This window comes from Loxodonta africana, chromosome 2, assembly GCF_030014295.1.
Source record: "Loxodonta africana isolate mLoxAfr1 chromosome 2, mLoxAfr1.hap2, whole genome shotgun sequence".
Lineage (NCBI taxonomy): Eukaryota > Metazoa > Chordata > Mammalia > Proboscidea > Elephantidae > Loxodonta > Loxodonta africana.
The window spans coordinates 199918110-199941999 of record NC_087343.1 but is presented as its reverse complement, the minus strand read 5'-3'; the positions used below and the strand labels follow the sequence as shown (position 1 = coordinate 199941999).

The 23890-nt window shown below is 40.3% G+C and overlaps 1 protein-coding gene across 4 annotated transcripts; it reads right to left on the bottom strand.

Moving 5' to 3' along the window:
• Window positions 1-1093: 1093 nt before the first annotated feature.
• ZFP62 (ZFP62 zinc finger protein) lies at window positions 1094-17700 on the bottom strand. 4 transcript variants are annotated; one of them, XR_010321037.1, is made up of 3 exons: window positions 17504-17700; window positions 5488-8239; window positions 1094-3592 (listed from the first exon to the last, which is right to left on the bottom strand). XR_010321037.1 is itself a non-coding variant. In XM_010593076.3 (2 exons), coding segments are annotated over exons 1-2 (2700 nt in total). In that variant the 5' UTR covers window positions 17505-17700; the 3' UTR covers window positions 1094-5540. The 4 variants fall into 4 exon arrangements, 3 of the variants coding, with proteins under 3 accessions (XP_010591378.1, XP_010591385.1, XP_023407924.1); XM_010593076.3 differs by having other exon boundaries at window positions 1094-8239; XM_010593083.3 differs by lacking the exon at window positions 17504-17700 and adding an exon at window positions 17361-17497 and having other exon boundaries at window positions 1094-8239.
• Window positions 17701-23890: the final 6190 nt, after the last annotated feature.

Here is a 23890-nt window from a genome sequence, read left to right as displayed (position 1 = left end):
TTGTTAATTATATTGTTCAGTTATACATCTTTACTATTTTTTAGTCTGCTTATGCTATTAATTACTGAGGTGTCGAAAGACTTCCATTGGGATTATGGATTTGTGTATCTCTCCTTTCTGTTTTGTAAATTTTTGCCAACCTTTTGAACCATATTATTAGATAGTAACTGTTGTATCTTCCCAGTGTTTTCTTTCTCTGAACATTTTGTCTTAAAGCAATGACCCCCTTTATCTCTACGAGTGGTTTGTTTTAAACTATTTTGTCTAATATTAATAGTTTTTATTGCACTAGTTTTTATTACTATTTAATTCATATAGTGTCTTTCCATTCTTTTACTTCCAAATTTTGTCTGTCTCTTGTAAAGCAGCATAGAGTGGGATTTTGTACTTTTGTAATAGTTCGTGGGTGGCACAAGCAGTTAAGAGCTGAAAGGTTGGCAGTTCAAGTCTACCCTGAGGCATCTTGAAAGTAAGGCCTCATGACCTACTCCCCCAAAATTCAGCCATTGAAAACCCTATGGAGCGCAACTCTACTCTGAAACATATAGGGCCAGAGTAGGAATGTACTTAATACCAGCTGGTTTGGTCTTTTTTGTACTTTCGTCCTATCTGACAATCCTTGTCATTTAAGAAAATTACACTGAATGTAAATATTATTTTTGACTTAAAATCTACCATCTTTGTTTTGTCTCACCAGTTTTTTTTTGCCTTTTTGTTGATTTTAAAAATATTTTTTCCTCTACTAGTACTGAAATTACACACTATTTTGATTACCCTAGACTTATGATATGCATAAAATTCATCAAAACCTTTACCGTCTACTGAAAAATGTACACTGTAGAATACCTCAAATCTATTTATGCCTTCTTATGTTGTCTGGCATTTTAAGTCTGTCTTATTTTAACCACTCTGGATTTTTATTGTTTCATATAAAATGTTCGTTTATATTTGCACATATTTCCCACTCTCTTTGCTCATCATTTCTTTTTGCAACTCCGAATCACTTTCCTTCTGTATTAGGTGTGTTATTTAGAACTTCTTAGTGAGGATCTGCAGGGATGAATTTTCTGTTTTTATTTTAAAGTGTTTGTCCTCATTCTTGAAAGATACTTCCATTGGGTATAAAAAATTCTAGGTTGACAGTTCTATATCCGGGTAGATGATTCATTCGTTTTTTGATTTTCATTGTTGCTGTTGAGAAGTCTAACATTTCTTTCTAAGGTAATTTGTTTTTAACCTGTTTTTAACATTTGTTTTTTCCTTTCTGCAGTTACAATATGTGTACTGAAGGTGTAATTAAAAAAAAAAAATTATCCTGCTGTCATGGATTGAATTGTGTCCTCACCAAAATTTGTGTCAACTTCGTTAGGCCATGATTCCCAGTATTATGTGTCTGTCCTCCTTTTTGTGACTGTAATTTTATGTTGAGAGGATTAGGGTGGGATTGTGACACCACCCTTACTCAGGTCCCCTCTCTGATCCTAGGTAAAGGGAGTTTCCCTGGGGTGTGGCCTGCACCACCTTCTCTCTCTCAAGAGATAAAAGGAAAAGGAAGCAGAGAGTTGGGGACCTCATACCACCAAGACAGCAACACCAGGAGCAGAACACGTCCTTTGAACACAGGGTCCCTGTACCTGAGAAGCTCCTCGACCAGGGGAAGATTGAGGACAAAGACCTTCCAGAGAGAAAGCCTTCCCTTGGGCAGCCGACGCCCTGAATTTGGACTTGTAACTTACTAGGCTGTGCAAAATTAATTTCTCTGTTAAAGCGATCCATTTGTGGTATTTCTGTTATGGCAGCACTAGATGACCAAGACACGTGCTTTATGTTCTTTGCGCTTTTAAATGTGCAAACCATATTTTCCATCAGTTCTGGAAAATTCACAGCCCCATTCCCTTTGCTCCATTCTGTCCACTTCTGAGATCAAATGTTAAACCTCTCATTGAAGCCTTGAAGTTCTGATTGGCTCTTTTTTAAATGTGCAATTTTACTTCTAATAATTTTCTGCTCCCTATGTTTTCAATTAAAAAAAAAAGTCTTTAAACATTTTAAGAACTGCTTTCACAAATGTACTTCATACAGTATGTTAAGTGTATGTCGGTCTGTTCTTTTCTGCTGGTTTTCATTCGTGGTGCCTTTTTTCCCTTTATGTGCCTGGTTACCTTTGACTGCTTGCTGGTCATTGTCCCTGAAAAAAATATTTATGGGGGCTACCTAGATTAAAGGCTTCTTCCAAGTTTTATTTTTTTTCTGCCAGGTCTCAGGTTGTGTTAAGGGCTGCCAGGATATTTTCTTCCAGGGCTCTACTCAGTAACAAAGCAGCTGTCTCCACTGCCCCCTGAGGTCAGGGGAGGGGTGGGTTTAGATCTGCTTTATTTTATACTAAGAGTGTAGCACTTTGGGGACCCTGTTTAACATTGGAAAGGTCTTCTTTAAAAATCACTTCCTTGGGCGGCCAGGCCCTGATCTTCTGTCCCTGTCATCCACTGTAGCTTGTGAACTGGCACCCAAATGTGGTGTTCTTCTCTCTGATCACAGGACCCCATTCTAAAGCTGTCCTGAGATTACCCGCTGTCTTTTCAGTTTCAATGTGCTCTTAGGAGGGCTATCTATGGAATCCTTTTCATTGTTTTTGATGGGAATCTGACTCAAACAACCTAGCCTATCTTTGCCAAAAACTCTTGTCCCGCCTTTTCTACGTATTTTACCTCTTTCCTAGATTTTTTTTTTTTTCCCATTTTGACCTATATAAAGCTCAGTTTTAAAATAAATTTATATTTTGGTTCTATCCTTCTAGTGACTGCCTGTGACATTTTACTATACATATTTAATAAAATCTAGATTTAACCAATACCTGACCCTCCTCCCACATAATGCAAGCACTTTAGGCCATTTTTATGCAGCTTCCAAGTTATCTACTATCGTCTAATATTTCAAGTGTCTTTAGCCCTACAAACTAGACACTATTAATTTTTTTATACAGTGTTTGATTTACCTACATGTTATCAACTTTATTTCATATATCATTATTCTAAAAGGTGGGGACTGGGGGGAGGCTAAACCAGCTTGAGTCCTGAAGAGGACCTGAGGGGATGCAGCCACATCAGCTCACTGGATCCATGCCATGATGTTTGCCTGGGGTGGCTTCAGAACCAGAGACCCATCCATGTCCTGGATCAACCCAAGCGGCATGTATCTGCCCCTCAGTAGCACTCAAGGCCCAGCAAGAGGCCCTTCAGTCCATTTCCTGTGCACCAGAAGGTGTAGGTCCTCAGGGGTTCCTCATCCTGAGTCAGTGGTGGCAAAAGGCAGAGAATGTCCCTGGGCGCAGAACAAAGAAGCACTCTGAATCCCCATCTGGATGGTGGCCATTCTTTCCTTTGTTATTTAACTTGTTTTCCCCAAAAGTAGGTCGTGTTTTAGGTCCAGATGGAGCTCAAGTACACGTGTGCAGGGTGGACCTCAAGCCACCGGCACACCCATTGCCCTGGCTCACGTGGAGTACATGGAAACTTCAGGTAACCTGATGGTTGAATTCAGAGCTGGTCTCATCTTCAGCAAAAGGGAAGATCAATCTGGGCCCTGCGGACCACTGGGAATCAATGCAGAGAAGAACAGAGAGCAAGTGTGGTCACAACACTCCTAAGTGGAGTCACAGAAATGTTCTTTCCTTCTTTTCCTATCTTCACACGTTCTCTTTCCCCCTCTCTCCATCTATCAAACTTACCGTAAAGAGTGTGCATTTTGGAGCCAGAAAGAATTTACTTAGAATTCATTCTCCAATGAACTGGCTCCACTCTGAGTACTCTTGGACAGGTTACTTAACTCTCAGAAGAGTCCCCTTCTACTCTCTGAGTTACCTAATTAGCACCTTTATAACTAGTTAACAATGTTTCATGTTAACTTCTGTTCTATCAGAAACAGTTTCTGTGTGGTGACTGATCACTCATACAGCCTATCCCTTCCCACAAGTTATAATCTAGTCCAAGTATGAGAATCACAAGGCTTACGTGGGCCACTCAACTCCTGGTGGAGTACCACCTAACTTCTCATGAATCCTATGCTAGCCCTGTGGGATGATACCCTGGCTCCCCTCCCTGATCTGGATACTGCTCCATCTCAAGTAAGTCATAGCCTGTTTACCTTTGAGGAATTTCTTCATTGGACTTCCACCTTACCTCACCATAACTATCTGGCCTTCAGGGCAGAGTAAGCCCTGAACAAAGTATTCATAATTATTTTACAACAGACAAAATACATACGAGTGCATGAAATCCTTACAAAAACACATTCCAAAACAAACACTTAACAGGATTAATTATAATGCATGAATTTCCTCAATTACTGGTAGCTACTTAGCCTTTTAGCTTCTGCAGTGAAATGCCCTCCCTTCCCGCATTCCTATTTACAAAATCCCTGAATTAATTCTTTCTGTTGTGTAAGGTGTGAAATCATGTTGAGGATGTGTTCCATATTTATTGAATGTGCTGAAATCCAGTCCAAGGTAGAACCTTTTATTATAGCATAAAGTGTGAATACCACCTTTAAATTAAACTTTTCACCTTCGTTAGACATTCATCGTCTCTTGAGGGGATCCATTTGAAATTTCTAAAAAGTTTCACTAATTCAACTAGTGTATTACAACATTAGGAGCCCTGGTAGCATAGTGGTTTAATGCTTGGCTGCTAACTGAAAGGTCAGCAGTTTGAACCCACAAGCCGCTCTGCAGGAGAAAGATGTGGCAGTCTGCTTCCATAAAGATTACAGCCTTGGAAACCCTATGGGGCAGTTCTACTCTGTCCTATAGGGTCACTATGAGTCAGAATCGACTCGGCGGCGTCGCATTTTTTACTACAAGAGCACTTTACAGTCAACTTGCATTTTTTAAGTGTAACTCTCCTATCTCCTGACAAATTTATAGTAGTTTACACCTTTTATTTTTCTGCCACTGAAATCCCGATTTTGTTTCACAAGTTGTCATTATCCTCCCCAACTCATTCAATTATACCAAGTTCATACTTCATGATCACTACTATCAAATACATCCCCTGAAGCCAGTCTCTCCCTGAATTTACCTTTTGGAAGCCCTTCTTGGGCTTTTCCACTGATCGATATATAATTGAGATTCAAAGCTATACCCAAATTGCCTATATCTCTATTCACAAAATTTACCCAAATATGAACTTTCTGATGGTAATTATGTGATTCCTAACTGAAGTCCTTTCATCATCCATGTGTTTTCTTTTATGTCCAGAAATGTCTATGCTTATTTTGAAGATTCTTTTCACATTCCATCACCTTGAGAGGTTGTAATCCCAATATAAACTATTTTATATTCTATAAGGGCTCAACTACCTTAACAATGAAAGCCTTTCTTGTTGACATGACTTAGAATCACATTGGAAAGATTACTCATGATCATCTAGAATAATTTCATTTACACTGTGTAAATTATAAGCCATTAATAAGGATCTCAGACATTCTTACATTCACAAGGTTTTTCTTTCCTTTGAGCTCTTTGACTTGGTACGCTCTACCTTCTACAGAGATAGTCTCATCCTGGTCCCATCCAGAACATTCCCTCCCTCGAGGGTTCTCTTCTGTGATGTGTTACTATGACTTCCCACATATGTCACACTATGGGTTCTTTTATGCTTGGTAAGATTTGATCTGATATTAAAAGCCTTCCCACACTCATTACATCTATATGGCTTCTTTCCAGTATGGATCCTTTTGTGTTGGTCAAGGACTGACCTATAATTGAAGGATTTCCCACACTCACAATTATAGGGCTGCTCCCCACGGTGGATGCTTTTGTGGTTGATAAGACTTGAGTGTGAGATATATGCCTTCTCACACTCATCACATTCATAGGGTTTCTCACCTGTATGAATCCTTTTATGCACTGTGAGGCCTGAGCTGTTCCTGAAGGCCTTCCCACACCAGTCACATACATAGGGCTTCTCCCCCGTGTGGATCCTCTTGTGTTGAGAAAGGAGTGAACTGTAACTGAAAGATTTCCCACACTCGACACATTTAAAGGGTTTCTCCCCAAGATGGACTCTTTTATGACTTATAAGAGTTCTACTTGAGAAAAAAGCTTTTCCGCATTCATCACACGTAAAGGGTGTCTTGCCAGGGTGGGTACTTTTATGGTTAATAAGGCTTGAGTGTGATATGTAGGCTTTTCCACACACATCACATTCATAGGGCTTCTCCCCAGTATGGATTCTTTTATGTACTTTAAGGCTTGAGTTGTTTCTGAAGACCTTCTCACACCTGTCACATTCAAAGGGTTTCTCTCTAGTGTGGACCCTTTTGTGTTGAGAAAGGAGTGAGGTGTAATTAAAAGATTTCTCACACACATCACATTTGAAGGGCTTTTCCCCAAGATGAATTTTTTTGTGGTTTATTAGGGTTCGGTATGTGATGAAGGCTTTCTCACACTCATCACACTTGTAGGGCTTCTCCCCAGGATGTACACTTTTATGATTTATAAGGCTTGAGAGCGAGATGTAGGCTTTCCCACATTCTTCACATTTGTAAGGTCTCTCCCCAGTATGGATTCGTTTATGTACTTTAAGGCCTGAATTATTTCTGAAGGCTTTTCCACACTCATCACACCCAAAGGGTTTCTCTCTAGTATGAATCCTTTTATGTTGCTCAAGGGCAGAGCTATAGTTGAAGGATTTCTCACAATAGCTACATTTATAGGGCTTCTCTCCAAGATGGATTCCTTTGTGATTTTTAAGGCTAGAGCGTGAGATATAGGCTTTCCCACACAAATCACATTTATAAGGTTTCTCCCCAGTATGGATCCTTCTGTGGACTTTGAGGCCTGAATTGTTTCTGAAGGTTTTCCCACACACATCACATACGTAAGGTCTCTCTCCAGTGTGAATGGTTTTATGCTGAAGAAGAAGTGAGTTATAACTGAAGGATTTTCCACACTCCTTACATTCGTGGGCTTTTTTCCCAGGGTGAATGCTTTTATGGACTGCAAGGCCTGAGCTATAGCTGAAGGCTTTGCCACACACATCACACTTATAAGGTTTTTCTCCTGTGTGGATCCGTTTATGTACTATAAGGCCTGAGCTGTTCCTGAAGGCCTTCCCACACTCATCACATTCATAAGGTTTCTCTCCAGTGTGGATGACTTTATGTTGAATAAGGAGAGAACTATAATTAAAAGACTTCTCACACTCATCACATTTATAGGGTTTATCTCCAAAGTGGATGCTTTTATGGTTTAGAAGTGTTCTGCAAGTAATGAAAGCCTTCCCACACTCATCACATTCATAGGGCTTCTCACCCGTGTGGATTCTTTTGTGGACTCTAAGGCCAGAACTATTACTAAAGGTTTTTCCACACATGTCGCATTCGTAGGGCTTCTCCCCTGTATGGATCCTTTTGTGGACTCTGAGACCCGAGCTGTTCCTGAAGGCCTTCCCACACTCACCACATTCGTAGGGCTTCTCCCCAGTGTGGATTCTTTTATGTTGGTCCAAAACAGAGCTATAATTGAAGGATTTTCCACACTCATCACACTTACAGTTCTTCTCTCCAGAATGGGTGCTTTTGTGGTTTATAAGGCTGGAGTAGGACATGTAGGCTTTCCCACATTCCTCACACTTGTACGGCTTCTCCCCAGTATGGATCCGTTTGTGGACTCGAAGGCTTGAGCTGCTCCGGAAAGTCCCTCCACAGTCATCACACTCATAGCGTTTTTCTCCAGTGTGCATAATTTTATGTTGAACAAGGCGGGAATTGTATTTGAAGGATTTCCCACATTCATCACATTTGTGTGATTTCTTAACAGTACTGGTTTTCTGCTGTAGACTGGGTTGAGAGTTTCCATTAATGTTCTCCACACATTTCCCTTGTTCACTGTTTTCCTGTTCTACAGAGACAGTTTTACGTGTAACTTGTTTTGAACTCAAACGTAAGCTATTCTCAGATGCCTCATTTTCCTGTTCTGTCTTTATATTTGCCATGTTCTTAGCTTTACCAATCTTTTCCCTGATGCCACTTTTCTCTTCCTTCATTCTTTTTCCCTCAGTCTTTTCCAGTTGATTCTCTACCTTGCTATCCCAATCATAAGCTTCACCAACTTTAGATTCCTGCATATAATCTTTGTGAAGACCTTCCATTTTTGGCCACTTAGAGTCTGCATTTCCAAAATTTTCACACTTTTCAGTTGATTCCTCAGGCTCAGTACTCCTCGTCTTCAAATGTGACACTAAACCAAGAAAACGAAAATTATACCTGTTCACTTTGTTTAGAAGAAATTGAAAGAGTTACATCAAAATTCACTCATTTACTTGACAAATATTTATTGAGTGCAAGCTGTGTAATAGGCACCACTTTATGCACTAGGAATACAGCAGTGGACATGCCAAAATTTCTGCCTCAGTAGAGATGACGTTAAAATGTTAGAGCCCAGAATTTTCAATGGAGCAAAGAGCTTTTCTATTCTTGCATAACAGCTTAACATGAAGGGCTGGTTGAAAATGGGTTAAAATCATACACAGAACTAATGTGTAACATCTTTTTTTTTTTTTAAACAATGCCATTCAGTTACGGAAAAACAAACAGAAGGTATAAGAAATCTCTGAATAGGAGAACAAAAAAAAAATTAATAGGTTATATAAAAGTTCGGAGCCCTGGTGGCATAGCCTGACTCCTAGCCAAAAGGTTAACAGTTCAAATCCACCAGCTGCTCCTTGGAAACTCTACGGGGCAGTTCTACTCTGTCCAACAGGGTCACTATGAGTCAGAACCGACTCAACGGTACCTAACAACAACAATGTAAAAGTTAGGAAGACATAATCAGCAGGAGACAGATAAAACTAAAGAAGAGGAAAAATTTACTACCTGGGTGGTGATGTCAGGGAAATAGTTATGAAATCACGAGGATGGCAAGATCAGAGCAGGGAAAGAAAGCAAGCTGCAACTACCTGGAGTTGGTCTGGCCTCCTGAACTTTACCTCCAAGAAAAACACTGACCTTCAAAGTGGGCAGTCCCCACTTATCATCAGAGAGGAACTCTATATAGAAGAACAGTTTGCCCTACCTGGGAAAGAGGCTTTCATTCCTACTGATGAACAGGCTAACTGCAGCCACGGCATATCAAAGATTGAAATAAAAAATACAAACCATCAAGCAAAAGAAGTAATACTGCCTAGGTTCAAATACCTAACTGTGTGGCCTTGATAAAGTTACTCAACCTTTTTGTGCCACAGTTTCCTCAGCTGTAAAATAAGGGCAACAGGATTGTTACAAATATTAAATGAGGTAACAAAGCATTTAGAACAATGCCTGTCACTATAGTACTATATAAATATTATTTATTTTAGTATTCATTATAGTATTATAATTGTTAAGAACAATTATATTGGATCAGGTTGGAACCTGGGCATAAAGCACAGGAGTCATGGAAGGTAAGGTCTTTCACAAAGCAGATTTTAGGGCCCAGGCAGGGACTCTCTGTTCATACATCACACCTTGAAGGAACACTATACATACCTGGTACTCCGTCAGCATCTACTAACAGAGAAAGAACAAAAGAAACAGTTCCAAGCCAGTTATCCCCCAATCTTAGATGACTAGATACCTACGATGAGACTCAGTTAAAATCTGGATCGCCCTCTCCTAAATGGGTATCAGATTCTCTTGTCAGGAATCTGGAATCCTGTCAATGCTACTTAGAAATTCTGTATGTGGATATGTGAGGAAGAAGCAAGGGCAATATAAGAAAAATAAGATACACACTTTTGAGTAAACATATAAAAAGAATCACACTCAACGATCCAACTTATGCTTATGGAAATGATTACTCTGAATTAAAATTTACAAAACGGCTAAGAAGGCTAGGCACACAGGATATCATCAGGAAAATGAAATAAAGCATCACTCAGCAGACATTAAAACAAAGGTAGTTTGGCTGAGAGCATCACAAAATTATGCATTAATTATGCATCATCAGAGGTCAACAAGGAATCATGGCACATCCTAGTTTACCTACCCCCCTTTCATTATTACTTTGAACAGGGCAGTCCATGTCAGTTCAAATGTGAGGGCTACCGGGTAGGCAGTAGAATTCCAAAATCATCAACAGCACCACACCTTTTATCTGTGCTCTGAATCCTGCTCCCACACCACATCGGGGGCCCTATTCCATCCATTTCGGCCTTGGCCCCTCAACCTCTACTGGCTCTCAGTCCACAGGAAAGAAAGATGATCGAGTTCCTGTAGTCATAATACCAAATCTCCAAAACACAAGTGCGTGCATACACACACACACGCACACACACACTTGCTAGGGGGAAAAAAGAGAGCTCTGAGGGGAGACTAGCCATACCAGATATTAAAGTATACTACAAAGCCCCTGCAATTAAAATAACGTGGTGCTACAACTGGACCAAACTAAAAGCAAATAAGTTTCCTGAATAAACCAAATGCTTCAAAGGCCACAGTAGCAGGGACGAGGGTTTGGGGACCATGGTTTCTGATGACATCTAAGTCAATTAGCATAATAAAATCTATCTAGAAAACATTCTGCATCCCACTTTGGTGACTGCTGTTCGGGGTCTTAAATGTTAGCAAGCGGCCATCTAAGATGCATCAATTGGTCTCACCCCACCTGCAGCAAAGGAGAATGGAGAACACCAAAGACACAAAGTAATTATAAGCCCAACAGACAAAAAGGGCTACATTAATCAGGGACTACACCAGCCTGAGACCAGAAGAACCAGATGGTGCCCAGCTACAACCAATCAGGGAACACAACAGAGAATCCCTGATGGAGCAGAAGAGCAGTGGGATGCAGACCTCAAATTCTCATAAAAAGACCAGACTTAATGGTCTGACTGAGACTAGAAGGTCATGGTCCCCAGACCTTCTGTTAGCCCAAGACAGGAACCATTCCCAAAGCCAACTCTTCAGACAGGGATTGGACTGGACTACAGGATAGAAAATGATGCTGGTGAGCAGTGAGCTTCTTGGATCAAGTGGACACATGAGACTATGTGGGCAGCTCCTGTCTGGAGGGGAAATGAGAAGGCAGAGGGGGGCTGAATGGACACGAAAACAGAGAGAGGAGAGAAGGAGTGTGCTGTCTCATTAAGGGGAGAGCAACTAGGAGTATATAAACCAAAAAGAAAAAGAAAAAAACCCAGTGCCATCGAGTCGATTCCGACTCACAGCAACCCTATAGGACAGAGAAGAACTGCCCCCACAGAGTTTCCAAGGAGTGCCTGGCAGATTCAAACTGCTGACCTCTTGGTTACCAGCCGTAGCACTTAACCACTACGCCACCAGGGTTTCAGGAGTATATAGCAAGGTGTATATAAATTTTTGTATGAGAGACTGACTTGATTTGAAACTTTCACTTGAAGCACAATAAAAGTAAAAATAACGTGGTACTGATGTATGAATAGATAGACTATAGAATAGACCAGAAAGTCCAGAAATAGACTCAACTGCATATATAAATCAAGTATATGATAAAGATGGCATCTCAAACTACTAGAGCAAAGATGGTCTTTTTAATAGTGTTCAAACAATTATAATGCTATTTGGGAAAAGGCAAATTAGATCCATTCCTTATACCATACATAGGGAATAAACTCCAAATACAGCACAGATCTAAATATAAACAAGTGAAGCTATACAAGGACCAGAAGAAAACATGGATGAATGCCTACATAACCTAGGTATAGGGAAAACCCTTCTAACTATGACACAGATGCAATAAAATTGATAAACTTGACTATATAAAAAGAAACTTGCATGGCAAAAAACACAACATGCAAAATTGAGAGCCTAATCACAAAGTGGAAGAAAATATTTTTAACATAATCCATATATGAAGGGATATCTATAACAAATATTTTTGAAAAACTTAAGAAAAACAGAAGGAGCAAAAGATATGAACAATTAATAAAAAGAAATACTGAAATGATCCTTTAATACGGGAAAAGACACTCAATTTCACTCATAAGAGAAATGTAAATTAGAACTACACTAAAATACCATTTCTCCTCTGTCAGACTGGCAAATATTCAAAAGTTAAGTAACACACTGTTGGTGAGGCTGTGGACATAGAGGAACTCCCATACATTGTTGGGAATGTGAATTAGTATAACTCCTATCGAGGGGAATTTGCCAATATCTAACAAAACCATGTATGCAGAAATCCCACTTCTAAGAATTTTTACTGAAGATACACTTCCAACAATACAAAAGTACATTATGTACAAAGTTATTCATTGTAGCATTATTTCTAATTTCAAAATCTTTTAAAGGCTACCTATACGTCCAAGCATGTAAGACTGGTCGAATAAACTATTGGCACCTATACACAATGGAGTACCAAAAAAGAATGAGGAAGATCTCTGAATTGTTATGAAGCAATTTCCAGGATATATTGCAAAGTTAAAAAAACAAATTGAAAAAGAGCACATATACTACACTTTGTGTATGAAAGAAAAAAAAATTAGAAAACATTCATACATTTGCTTCTCTTTACAGTAAGGATAAACCAGAAAACAGCAAAGTTCGCTATCTACGAGGGGTGGGGAGGGAGGCAGAAGGGAGAAGACACTTTGAGTATAGCTTTTTGTTTAGTTTTTACCTATGAAAGCATGACAATGTTCTGCATATTCAAAAAATAAATCAATGAAACAGGGAAAGGGTTGAGCAAAACACCAAAAACAGAAACAAATGAACCCATTTTTGTTTCACACCAATAGCATAATCACTTCGGGGGAGAGGAATAAAGAAACAATCCAAGTAATTTAGGAACATAGTATTTGATTATATACTACACATGCTCAGTCTTGGGAAGGCTGGTAGATGGGATGGGGTGGGGTCGGGTGGGGTGGGATGGGGTGGAAGAATGGCAATCAAATCCTGTACTCTTTTTAGCAGGTTTGTTTTCTGTAGTGGTATGGACAAAGGAATTCTTAAGTAATTTTAGATGTATCACGGGGCTACTATTGAGAGCAAGGATTCTCCAGGAGGAAGAGACAAAGAAATTATGGAACAGAAAGCAAGAAAAACTCTGTGGATATGAATTGGAAGGAACGGTGTGTATTCTCATGATTTCGAAAATATGTATTACGTGTGTATGCATAAGTGAACATGTATGTATTTTTTTATATGTATGCGTACAAAGAGGCCTGGTGGCACAGCGGTTAAGTGCTTGGCCACTGACCAAAAGGTCGGCAGTTAAAACCCACCAGCTGCTCCACGGGAGAAAGATGTGACAGTCTGCATCCATGAAGATTATAGCCTTGGAAACTCCATGGAGCAGTTCTACTCTGTTCAAGAGGGTCGCTATGAGTCAGAATCAATTCAGAGCAATAGGTTTGGGTTTTGGTTTATATGTGTACAAATTTACATGCACGTATTTCCTAGCTCTGTTAATGAGCACATCAAGCATCCTGTTCTTGGTCTGGCTATACTACCATTTACCATATCCTGCTAAAAGGAACCAGGGAAATGGCTTATTCCAGGGTTGGGGCAGGGTATATACAAAATGAGCTGGGATATCTTATGTTAGCAAGTAAGGAGATGCTCAAAAAAAAAGAAGCATGTCCCAAGAACACAAAAGCCAGCCTGAATCCCTGATTTAGGCACCATGATAATTAAAGTTATGAATTATAAACCATTCAAAAAATAAGATTCCATGAGTCCCTGTGAACACTAAACAAACAGGGGAAAAAAGGAGACCTCTTGCTTACAGCAGCTTACAGCTGATAAAGGTGGAGGGACTGGTAGAGGTGAAAAATAGGCATTTTTAGCTATCGGAGTAAAGACTAGATAGGGAAGAATCATCAATAGATTCTAAATCTAGGGAGAAATTTTGATAAAGACTTAAAATGTTCTTCTATCAAATGCTTAATAGTCACAAGGGGAAAAAAAAAGTAAACACAGTGAAGAAATTAGACCATGTTCTAATATTTCAGGTGTTCTAAATTAACATCACCAATGTGGGCAGATGGTCGTCATGTGCTTCCAGAAGTGACATCTGAGGAACACGTATCATCTATGAGAATGCATAACCTGAACTGAATCACAGGAAACATGAGTAAATCCAAAATGAAGAACATTCTACTAAAAAGGGGTGGTGGTGGTAGAAGGTGAACTGTATTCTTCGAAAGTATTATTCTCATAAAAGACAAGGAAAGGCTGTGGAAATGTTCCAGATTAAAGATTAAGGAGACTTGACCACTAAATTCAGTATCTAATCTCCACAGGATCTGTCCTAGAGAGAAAACTGGCCACCTGTCAAACGACAAAATTGGAATATGGATGGTAAATGAGACAAAAGTATTATCAACCTTAAATTTACTAAAGTCGACAACTCTACTGTACTTATGTAAGAGAATACTGATATACTTAGGAAATTCTCCCTGAAGTATTTAGGGGTAAAAAGACATTATGTATGTAAGCTACCCTCAAGTGGTTTAGAGGAAAATGAATAAAAGAGAGCACCAAACCAAACGAAACCCAGTGCCGTCGAGTCGATTCCGATTCATAGCAGTTCTATAGGCCAGAGTAGGACTACCCCATAGAGTTTCCAAGGAGCACCTGGTGGATTTGAACTGCAGACCCTTTGGTTAGCAGTCGTAGCACTGAGCCACTACACCACCAGGGTTTCCAAAGAGAGCACAGACGAAGTAAAATGTTAGCTATAGGTGAATCTATGGAGCCCTGGTGACGTAGTTAAGGTCCTCGGTTGCTGACCAAAAGGTTTGTGGTTCAAACATACCAGTCACTCCACAGGAAAAAGATGTGGTAGTCTGCTTCCATAAAGATTACAGCCTTGGAAACCCTAAGGGGCATTTCTACTGTGTCCCATAGGGTCACTATGACTTGGACTTGACTTGATAGCAATAGCTTTTTTTTTTTTTGGTTTATAGGTGAATCTGAGTAGTTTCTTTTCTTTCTATTCTTGAAATTTTCTTTATATTTGAAATTATTTCTAAATAAAAAGCTTCCAAAATATCAAAAGGTAAATTTAAAATTCCCTCAACTACACCTCCAGGTACTGCTTTCACCATCCTACCTCCCCTTCACAGTTGTGTATTCAAACAGTGGTCTTCAATCTCATCTCCCTCGCACCTCATCTACTGAATCAGATTTCTTCCACTCAGGCCACGCTGCATTAGGTGCTTAGCACTAGCTTCTTCAAGGCCAGATGCTTACTCCCCAGCCAGCAGCCCCTTGGATGTTCCTGGCCCTCTGGTTTCATCTTGAGTTTTTTCTCTAACTTCATCTGTATGCCAAGGATTAGCAAACTTTTTCTGTAAAAGGTCAGATAGCAAATATTTCAGGCTTTGTGGGCCACGTAAGACTCTGCTGCTTATTTTTCTTTTTCTGGGGGTGGGTGGGAGTGGAGACTTAATATTCCTTTAAAAATGTAAAAACCATTCTTAGCTTGCAGGCCCTACAAAAACAGACCTTAGGCCAAGCAGTTTGTCAACTTGTGTTAGAATACCAAGGAATAAGAGTTAATTGAGGATGGTGTGTTAATGGTATTGTGGCTATGTCACAAACGTGAAGCTGATGTAGCAGAATACTGATAATTGTTCTATCTGGGTGATGGGTATTTGGCAAATAATTGTACTAGTATCCTTCCCTGTGTATTTAAAATTTTCATAATTAAAGAAAGAAAAAAACACTCATACTGGTTGCAGTGGGAGAATGGATGGGGGGCAGCATTAAGTCCTAGAGGTGTTGGGGGGGAGCTTTGGTGGCTCAGCGATTAAGAGCTCATCCGCTAACCAAAAGGTCCACAGGCCAAATCTACCAGCCGATCCTTGGAAACTCCGTGGAACAGTTCTACACTGTCTCATAGGGTCGCTATGAGTCAGAATCAACTCGAAGGCAACGGTTTTGGTTTGGTAGCAGAGAAGAGATTTCTAGTTACCCTGTGACACAAGGTAAGCAAAGAAGAGTTTCCCAAAAAGCAGCTGAGAAATTTTCTGAAGCTAAAAGGGAGTGGGGGGAACTGGTTTGAAGAGTCATTGATAAAATTAGTCTATTAGGCTAGTGTAAGACTAACCATTACAAACAAAAGTCTCAGGAGAGAAAAGCTACTTAGTTTTATTTGTTTAAACACTCTCCAGTGAGTTATGGTAATACTGATTTGGTATATTTAACAATCTACCAATAACTGACTGAGTTAATGTAAAACAAAAATTATTTTATGATTGAGTCCTTTCTTTAGGACTTGCCCAGCTACAACCTTGTAAAATGTCACTGAGTGCCTAACTGTTTGAAGTTACAAAAAACTGGAAAAAACCCAAATGTCCCCAAATACATCAAACAAACTATGGCATATGCAGAACTTCCAAAACATCCAAACAAGGCCAATCCAATACCACAGTGTATTAAAAATAATAATAAGAAGAAGCTTTCTGTGTTCTTATACGTAAAGATCTCAAGAGTATATTAAGTTAAAGAAACAAGAGACAGAAAGGAAATTAACTACGTTCCTATTTACTAGTATTTGCATACAGAAACCATAGAAGGATACAATGACTAAAACAAACAAAAGTGGTTACAAGGGGCAGGCCCTAGGAAGATGGATAATCGAAACGGAAAGGAGCTGTTTCACTGATATCGTTTATGTTTTTAATACCGAAACTATAAGAATGTATTGCATATTTTAAAAAATGCATTAAACAAACAAAAAGCCTCATCGTTTCAAAAACAAAACACTATTGGTGGTCACCAAGTCCAAACGTCTCGGAGCAGCACACACAGCTCTGGCACTCCCAGTTCCCGAAGGCTGCCCTGGGTCCTGGAGTCTCCTAGACTTCCTCTCCCTACCTTCTCACCCTGCAGGGCTCACAGCAGGCTGCCTCCTCTGGATGCACCCTTGACCAAACACAGGCGACCTCCGGGAAATGTCTCCCGAGGGCTCGATCAATACTTGCAGCAGAAATCGCTCAACACTCCCCATCCAAAAACAAAAAAAAAGGGGGGGGGAGGGGAGCGAATCGGATCACCCTTACACCCCTAAAGGTGTGATGGAGAGGTCCCTCTGGCGCTCGTATTCATTCTCAAAACCCAGGGCCAAACTTAACTGCGGCGGGGGCGTGAAAAGGGGATTTTTAAAGCGCTAGTTTTCAGGGTTTCCCTCAGGCCCCACAGAGCTGAGAACAGCTGAGGAACACGGGAGCAGAGCCCCAATCCTTCTCCGGACATCGGGCAGTCCCAACCCGACCCTGGTCCGCTCGGCCGGCCGGAGTTGGTGGCCACAGAGAGCCCAGTAGAATACAGGAGTGCATCCTACACACCTCGGCCAGCTCGAGGTCTTCCCTTCCCTCTCCTCCCCCGGAACGCACCTCCTGAGGTATCTGTGGAGGGGGCGCGCCCCCTCCCAGATCCCGCCCGAGGTCAAAGGGACAGTCTGGACTTGGCCAAGAGGGGAAGGGCGTGGCACGCAAGGGACCGGAACGGCAGCGCGGGCGTCCGCGGACTCACGTACTGGTTGTGGCGGCGCCGCGGGTGCCCGGCCGCCGGCGGGACAAAAGCACTGACGGCCCGGCCGGAAGAACCCTCCTCGGCTCCGGTCCACTTCCGAGTCTTCTCTGGGACTTTGGAGGTCTGACTCTACTGTATTCCCAGGCGTCCAACTCGTTCGGGCACGTGAGCTGTGGCGCGCTCCGATGACGCCAACAGGGAGGGCTGGTCTTTACTTCAACTACTACTTATTCAGTGTTCGATTCGTGCGCGCTTTCGGGAGGCAGCATAAGAATTACATACGAAGCTTCCTGTTTGGGGACGCTGCATCTCGGGGAGGGGTGCAGGGGGGACAGACAATAAGGTAAATAAATGGATCGGTAGAATACATAAATACCTAACGACAGACCTATGTGCCGGGAGGATCTGAGGGGAAGCGAAAGAAAGCGCAGTGTCTGGAGGACCCCTATCCACCTTCTCGAGGGAGTCCCTGTTGGTAGCCGGCGCGGCAGCTGGGTGGGGGTAGAGTTTCAGCACCTTCGCGATCGTGCGGGGAACCTCAGACCCGGTCGGGGTAAAGGAAGAACGCGGGACCCAGAGGGTTAACGGAGCACTTAGTCGGGAGCGGCCCCTAGCCTCTAGGCTGAGCCCGCTCACGGCGAGGTCAGAGTGAAGACCAGACTGAACCGCGACCCTGCGCGGGGCGCCAGCTTGACAGTATCCCCCGGCCCCTTTCCAGCCTCCCGTCTGCGATTTTGACTCTCTAACCCCAGGTTTAAAATAACTTTGCAAAGCTACTCTTGAACTGTTTACATTAACACCTAAATATTATTCATCTTAAGTTTAAATAATTGTAAAGAAGGTAATTTTTGGCATATCGTTAATATTGGCATGTAAAAACAAAACTTTCCACCATTATTTCAAGTATATCCAATGGAATCTGAATCCACAACGTGGTTAAGCGTTCGGCTGCCAACCAAAAGGTGGGCAGTTCGAATCCACCAGCCGCTCCTTGGAAACCCTATGGGGGCAGTTATACTCTGTCCTATAGAGTACCTATGAGTCGGAATTGACTTGAGGGCAACGGGTTTGTTTTTTTTTTTTTTTTTTGGTTATCCACTTTTAAGAGTTCGAAATTTTTTAAGGTTTTTTTTTTTTTTTTTAGTTTTCCCCTTGAACTTACATTTTTAATTTTATTTCCTTCACAGGATTTTTGTGCTATCTAAAATACTTCATTTTACGTCTCTCACTGAATTTTATTCTGATATAAAATATTTTCTTTGCTTTTAGGTTTTATTGTTCGCTCTAACCCAGTGCCGTCGAGTCGATTCCGACTCATAGCCCACTCTAGCATACTTCTATGTAACAAAATTAGAAGTTCACGTTTTTTTCTGTTCACATATAGTGTCGCTATGAGTTGGAATCGACTCGATGGCAATGGGTTTGGTTTTTGTTTTTATTAAGCACAGGAAATACGGCTAGATGAATTGTAACTGTAAAATGCGCACTGGATTTCTAAGATTTAGTGGAGGAAAAAAGTGATACAAACTATCTTATTAATGTTTTATGTTGATTATATGCTGAATTGATAATATTTTGGCTATATTGATTTAAATAAACTATATCATTAAACTTGTTTCTTTTTAATTTTAATGAGGCTGTTAGAAAATTAAAAATCACGCACCTGACTTGCATTACTTTTCTGCTGGGCAACTCTGCTTTAGAATACCAATATGTGCAGTGATGGTATTGTCACGAGTTTGTTCTTGCTTCTGGGCTTATCTGATTCTCCTTGAAGTAGTTCAGGCATAAAATGATGTTGTGAAGTAGTTCAGGCATAAAATGATGTTGAGCCATGTCCCAAGCGGCTTAATTCCAACTCCACTTTTAGCTGTTGAATTTGGCCACACATTCATTTTACAATAAAAGTCCCCTCACATTATGGCATAATATCAGTGTAAAAAATTAGAAGTTTTCATTATCAGGAGAGTTCTCTTACCCACAGCGCTAAAGGTCACTCCTTACGTGTTGGTAGAAATCTATGCGCTGTAATGAATGAATAACCTTTTAGCTGTGTTTTAAACTATAACCTTTAGAAGTAGTTTGTTTTGTTTCACATGATTGTTTCTAGGTGACCAGGTTCACTAAAACCAGAAAGGCCAGTATCATTATTCATTAACTTTCATTTGAAACTTATTCCTTCAGAAAACAATCAAAATTAATAAACACATCTTGTTTTCAAAACTAATGAATATATTGTTTTCAAAAGTGAGGGTTCTTGTAACCATGACGTACTGATCTTGTGATTATCTTGTAATTGCTTAGCAAAGCTTTTATTTAAATTTTAATAATATTTAAACATATGCCGCTTTTAACATAAATGTTAACCAGTCAGACATTCGGTTCGAAGTTCCTGATAAAATTGTATATATGCGTTTTGAACATCCTAATTAACCACAGCACTCATTTACTCAGCAATAATTGCCTGCCAAATCAGGTAAATGATGTGTTGCCCTATTGCAAATTGTCTTATTAAACCTGCGTAGCAGTCTGTTAATGGTGTTCTGAGTTTTTTATTTTTGACCTCAGGTCATTTGGTAAAATTTGGAAGAAAATTAGAAACAAGTCCTCACGTGAAATCCTGTTTCCTAGTGACAACCACCGTTAACATCCTAGTAAACTTTCTTCCTTTTCTATTCATCAACTTGTGAATGTTTTCAGATGATTATAGTCATACTCTATCTGCAATTTTTATATAGCTTTTTTTTGCAAATAATATACATTAGCATTTCCATGTTGTTACTCTGTTATATTCCAATGAACCCTAATCTCCTTAAGTAGTCTTTTGTTAATCATTGAGGGTCTTTCCAATTAAGTCTTTTTTATAAATCAGTGCTGTAATAAATTGTAGTGTACACAAAGCTTTTTCTGTATTTAAGATTATTTCCTTGGAACAGTTTACAAGAAGAGGAATTAGTGAATCAACAGACAAAACACTTTTAGGATTCTTAAAATAAGAACAATGTGGAATTAAAAGTGCTGACAAGCTTAATGGGAAACATTGGAAGCAAACAGAGTAAAGAACCAGACAAACATGTTACCCAGCGCTGCCATTATTTACCATTGCAGCTGGATAAGAGAAAAAAAAAAATTTGGAACATAAACATTGGAAAGCAGAAGACATAATTATCCTATTTGCAGATAATAGGATTTTATTCCTGGAAAGCCCAGAAACTGGGCGGGGGGGCGGGGGGAAGGAGAATAAACAATAAGAGAACTCAGTAAGGCGTGTGGACTCAGTATTAACATATAGAAACCAATAGTTTCCTTTATACAAATGACAAATAATTAGAATAATGGAAGGAAGGACCACATTTACAGTAGAAACAAAAGACAAAACACAGAATTTACAACGCTACTGATGATACAAAAGACAACCTAAACTTAATGTAAAGGTTCTTGGATACACCATTCCCACGATGGAAAGACTAGCATCAAAACAATGTCATTTCTCCCTAAATTTATAACTGCAGTGATGCCAGTAAAAACAGCAACAGAATCGTCTTCTAAAACATACAATTGATTCTAAAATGCAAAAGAAAAAATGAGCAGGCTCTTGCTAGTTTGTTTCTAGCCAGGAAATGCCTGAAAAAATATATGTATGAGTGATGGGGAGCACTATTAAAGCATGTTAATAGTTAAGCCAGTGTAATCCTAGGACATAAACAAAAATTTAAAAAGAAACCTAAATAGTCATGGATATTTAGTATCAGATAAAGTAGCGCTTAAAATCTGGGGAAAAATACAGTGTAGGGACAGCTGGGAGGCATTAGGGAAAAATAAAAGTTGGATTCAAATCTCAGGCCTTATACCAGGATGTAACAAAGACACCCCACCACCATCACTGTGGCTGCTACTATCTCCACAAAACTTTTGGAAAAAAAAAATTTTTTTTTTCATCATATTGAAATGGGGAGGTTTGTTGTTGCTTTTTTTTAGCTGTAATACAAAATCCAAAAATCATGAAAGTAAAGAGTAAAAAATTCAAATCCACAGGAATATTTCTGTGTGAGAAAACCACCGTAAAAAAAAACCATAACAGAGGAGAAGCATTTGTATCTTACATCACAAAAGGCAAATTTTCCTGATACACAGAGATCCTGTGATATAAGACCAATAACCCAATAGAATAATGGGTTCACAGGAAAGTACATACAGATGACTCACTAAAAATGCAAATCCAAACTACACAGCGTTTTTCTCCCTGATACCAGATTGGCAAAAGTCCAAAAGTCTGATAACACAACGGTGGTGGGGGAGACTTGGGAGGAAAGCATTCTCCTGCCTTAGCTGGTGAGGCTATAGACTGGTACGACCTCTAGGGAAGGGCACTTGGCAATATACCGTTTGAAACAGTAATTCCGCTCCAGAAATTCACCCTGCTGGTGTAGGCACACACTCGTGAAATGGCATATGAAAAGATTATTCACTGAAGCACTTTTTTTAAAAAGTGAAAGATTGGAGAAAACCCAAAAAGTCCAAAGGAGGGAAGTGGTTAAATAAATTACTGTACATCCATGCCGTGGAATGCTACGTAGACGTAAAAAAGGGGGAGCTCTTTATATAACAGTATGGGAAAATCTCTAGGATACACACTAAGTAAAGAAATCAAGGTACCAAGCAGTCGTAATAATATGCAGTAATTTGTGCAAGAAAGGGTTAAAAAGAACACGTATATATTTGTGTCCCATATATTTGTGTATGGGCATAAAAATGTCCCTGAAAGTTAGCACCAGGAACCATTAGCGTTTGCTGCCTGTAGGGAGGTGCCTGGATTGTTGGAGGACAGAGGTGGAAGGAGAGTTTTTAGTGCATATCCTTTTTTTTTTTTTTTTTTAACATTTTTTAGAGAAGTTTTAGGTTTCAAAAAAAATTGTGTGGAAAGTACAGAGAATTCCTGTATATCTCTTGCCCCCTGCACACTGTTTTTCCTATTATTAACATCTTGGCAGAGTGGTTGGGTGCTTGGCTGCTAACTGAAAGGTGGGTAGTTCGAACCCACCAGTCACTCCGAGGGAGAAAGATGTGGCAATCCGCTTCCCTAAAGATTACAGCCTTAGAAACTCTATAGGGCAGTTCTACTCTGTCCTATAGGGTCACTATGAGTCAGACTTGACTCCAGGGCACACAACAACAACATTCCTGTGGTGTATTTGTTACAGCTGTTAAACCAGTATTGATAAATTATTCTTAACTAAAGTCCATAGTTTACATTAGGGTTCACTTTTGTGTTATGCAGTTCTGTGGTTTTTGGCAAATGCGTAATGTCATGTCTGCACCATTACAGTATCATGCAGAATAGTTTCACCGCCCTCAAAAATGCCCTGTACTCTACCTATTCATCTCTCGCCCTTCCCCCTGAATCCCTGGCAAACACTGATCTTTTTATTGTCTCTATAGTTTTGCCTTTTCAGAGTGGTATAGTTGGAATTGTACAGTATGTAGCTTTTTCAGACTGATTTCTCCCTCAGCATATGCATTTAAGGGTCCTCCATGTCTTTTTGTAGAGCCCTGGTGGTGTAGTGGTTAAGAGCTCTGCGGCTAACCAAAAGTTGGCAGCTCAAATTCACAAGCGGCTTCTTGGAAACCATATGGGGCATTTCTAATCTGTTCTATAGGGTCACTACGAGTTGGAATCAACGGCAATTTTTTTTGTGTGTGGTTTATGTCTTTCTGTAGTTTTTAAATAGGTCATTTCTTTTTACAGCTGAATAATACTTCATTACCATGTACTGAGTTTACAAGTTCTTAAGTTGAAGGACCGTTTGGAGTGGAGCACAGAGCAGACACTACACTAATCACGTGATCAGCAGGCATCCATCACCCACAGAATAAACAGGACAGGGATAAGTAGAACAGCAAACATCATCATTAGCCAAGGTTCGCCAAAGTTAGGCTCCTGTCCCAGGTTGGAATGTTATGATCACATCCACAAATGCCTCGCTTCACACCATGGCTGAGGAACCCAGAAGCCCTTCTCTCCCGGGGTTAATATTCTAGCAAGCCACAATGATCATGTGACAAACAGCATGTACAGAGAGTAGGGGTAAGGGGTAATAAACGGGAAAGCCCCCTTGTGGGCAATGGCCATTACTTATTGTCACCTGTTCAGGGTGGGTGAATTCTTTACCCCACTAAGACAGAATGGCGATAAGTGCCTCCAGTCTCTCAAGAGGGCAACCACCTCACCGACATACTCGGTGTTTATTAGCAGCTACCATGTCCACTGGAAACCCTGGTGGTGTAGTAAAGTGCTACGGCTGCTAGCCAGGAGGTCAGCAGTTAGAATCCACCAGGCGCTCCTTGAAAACTCTATAGGGCAGTCTACTCTGTTCTATAGGGTCGCTATGAG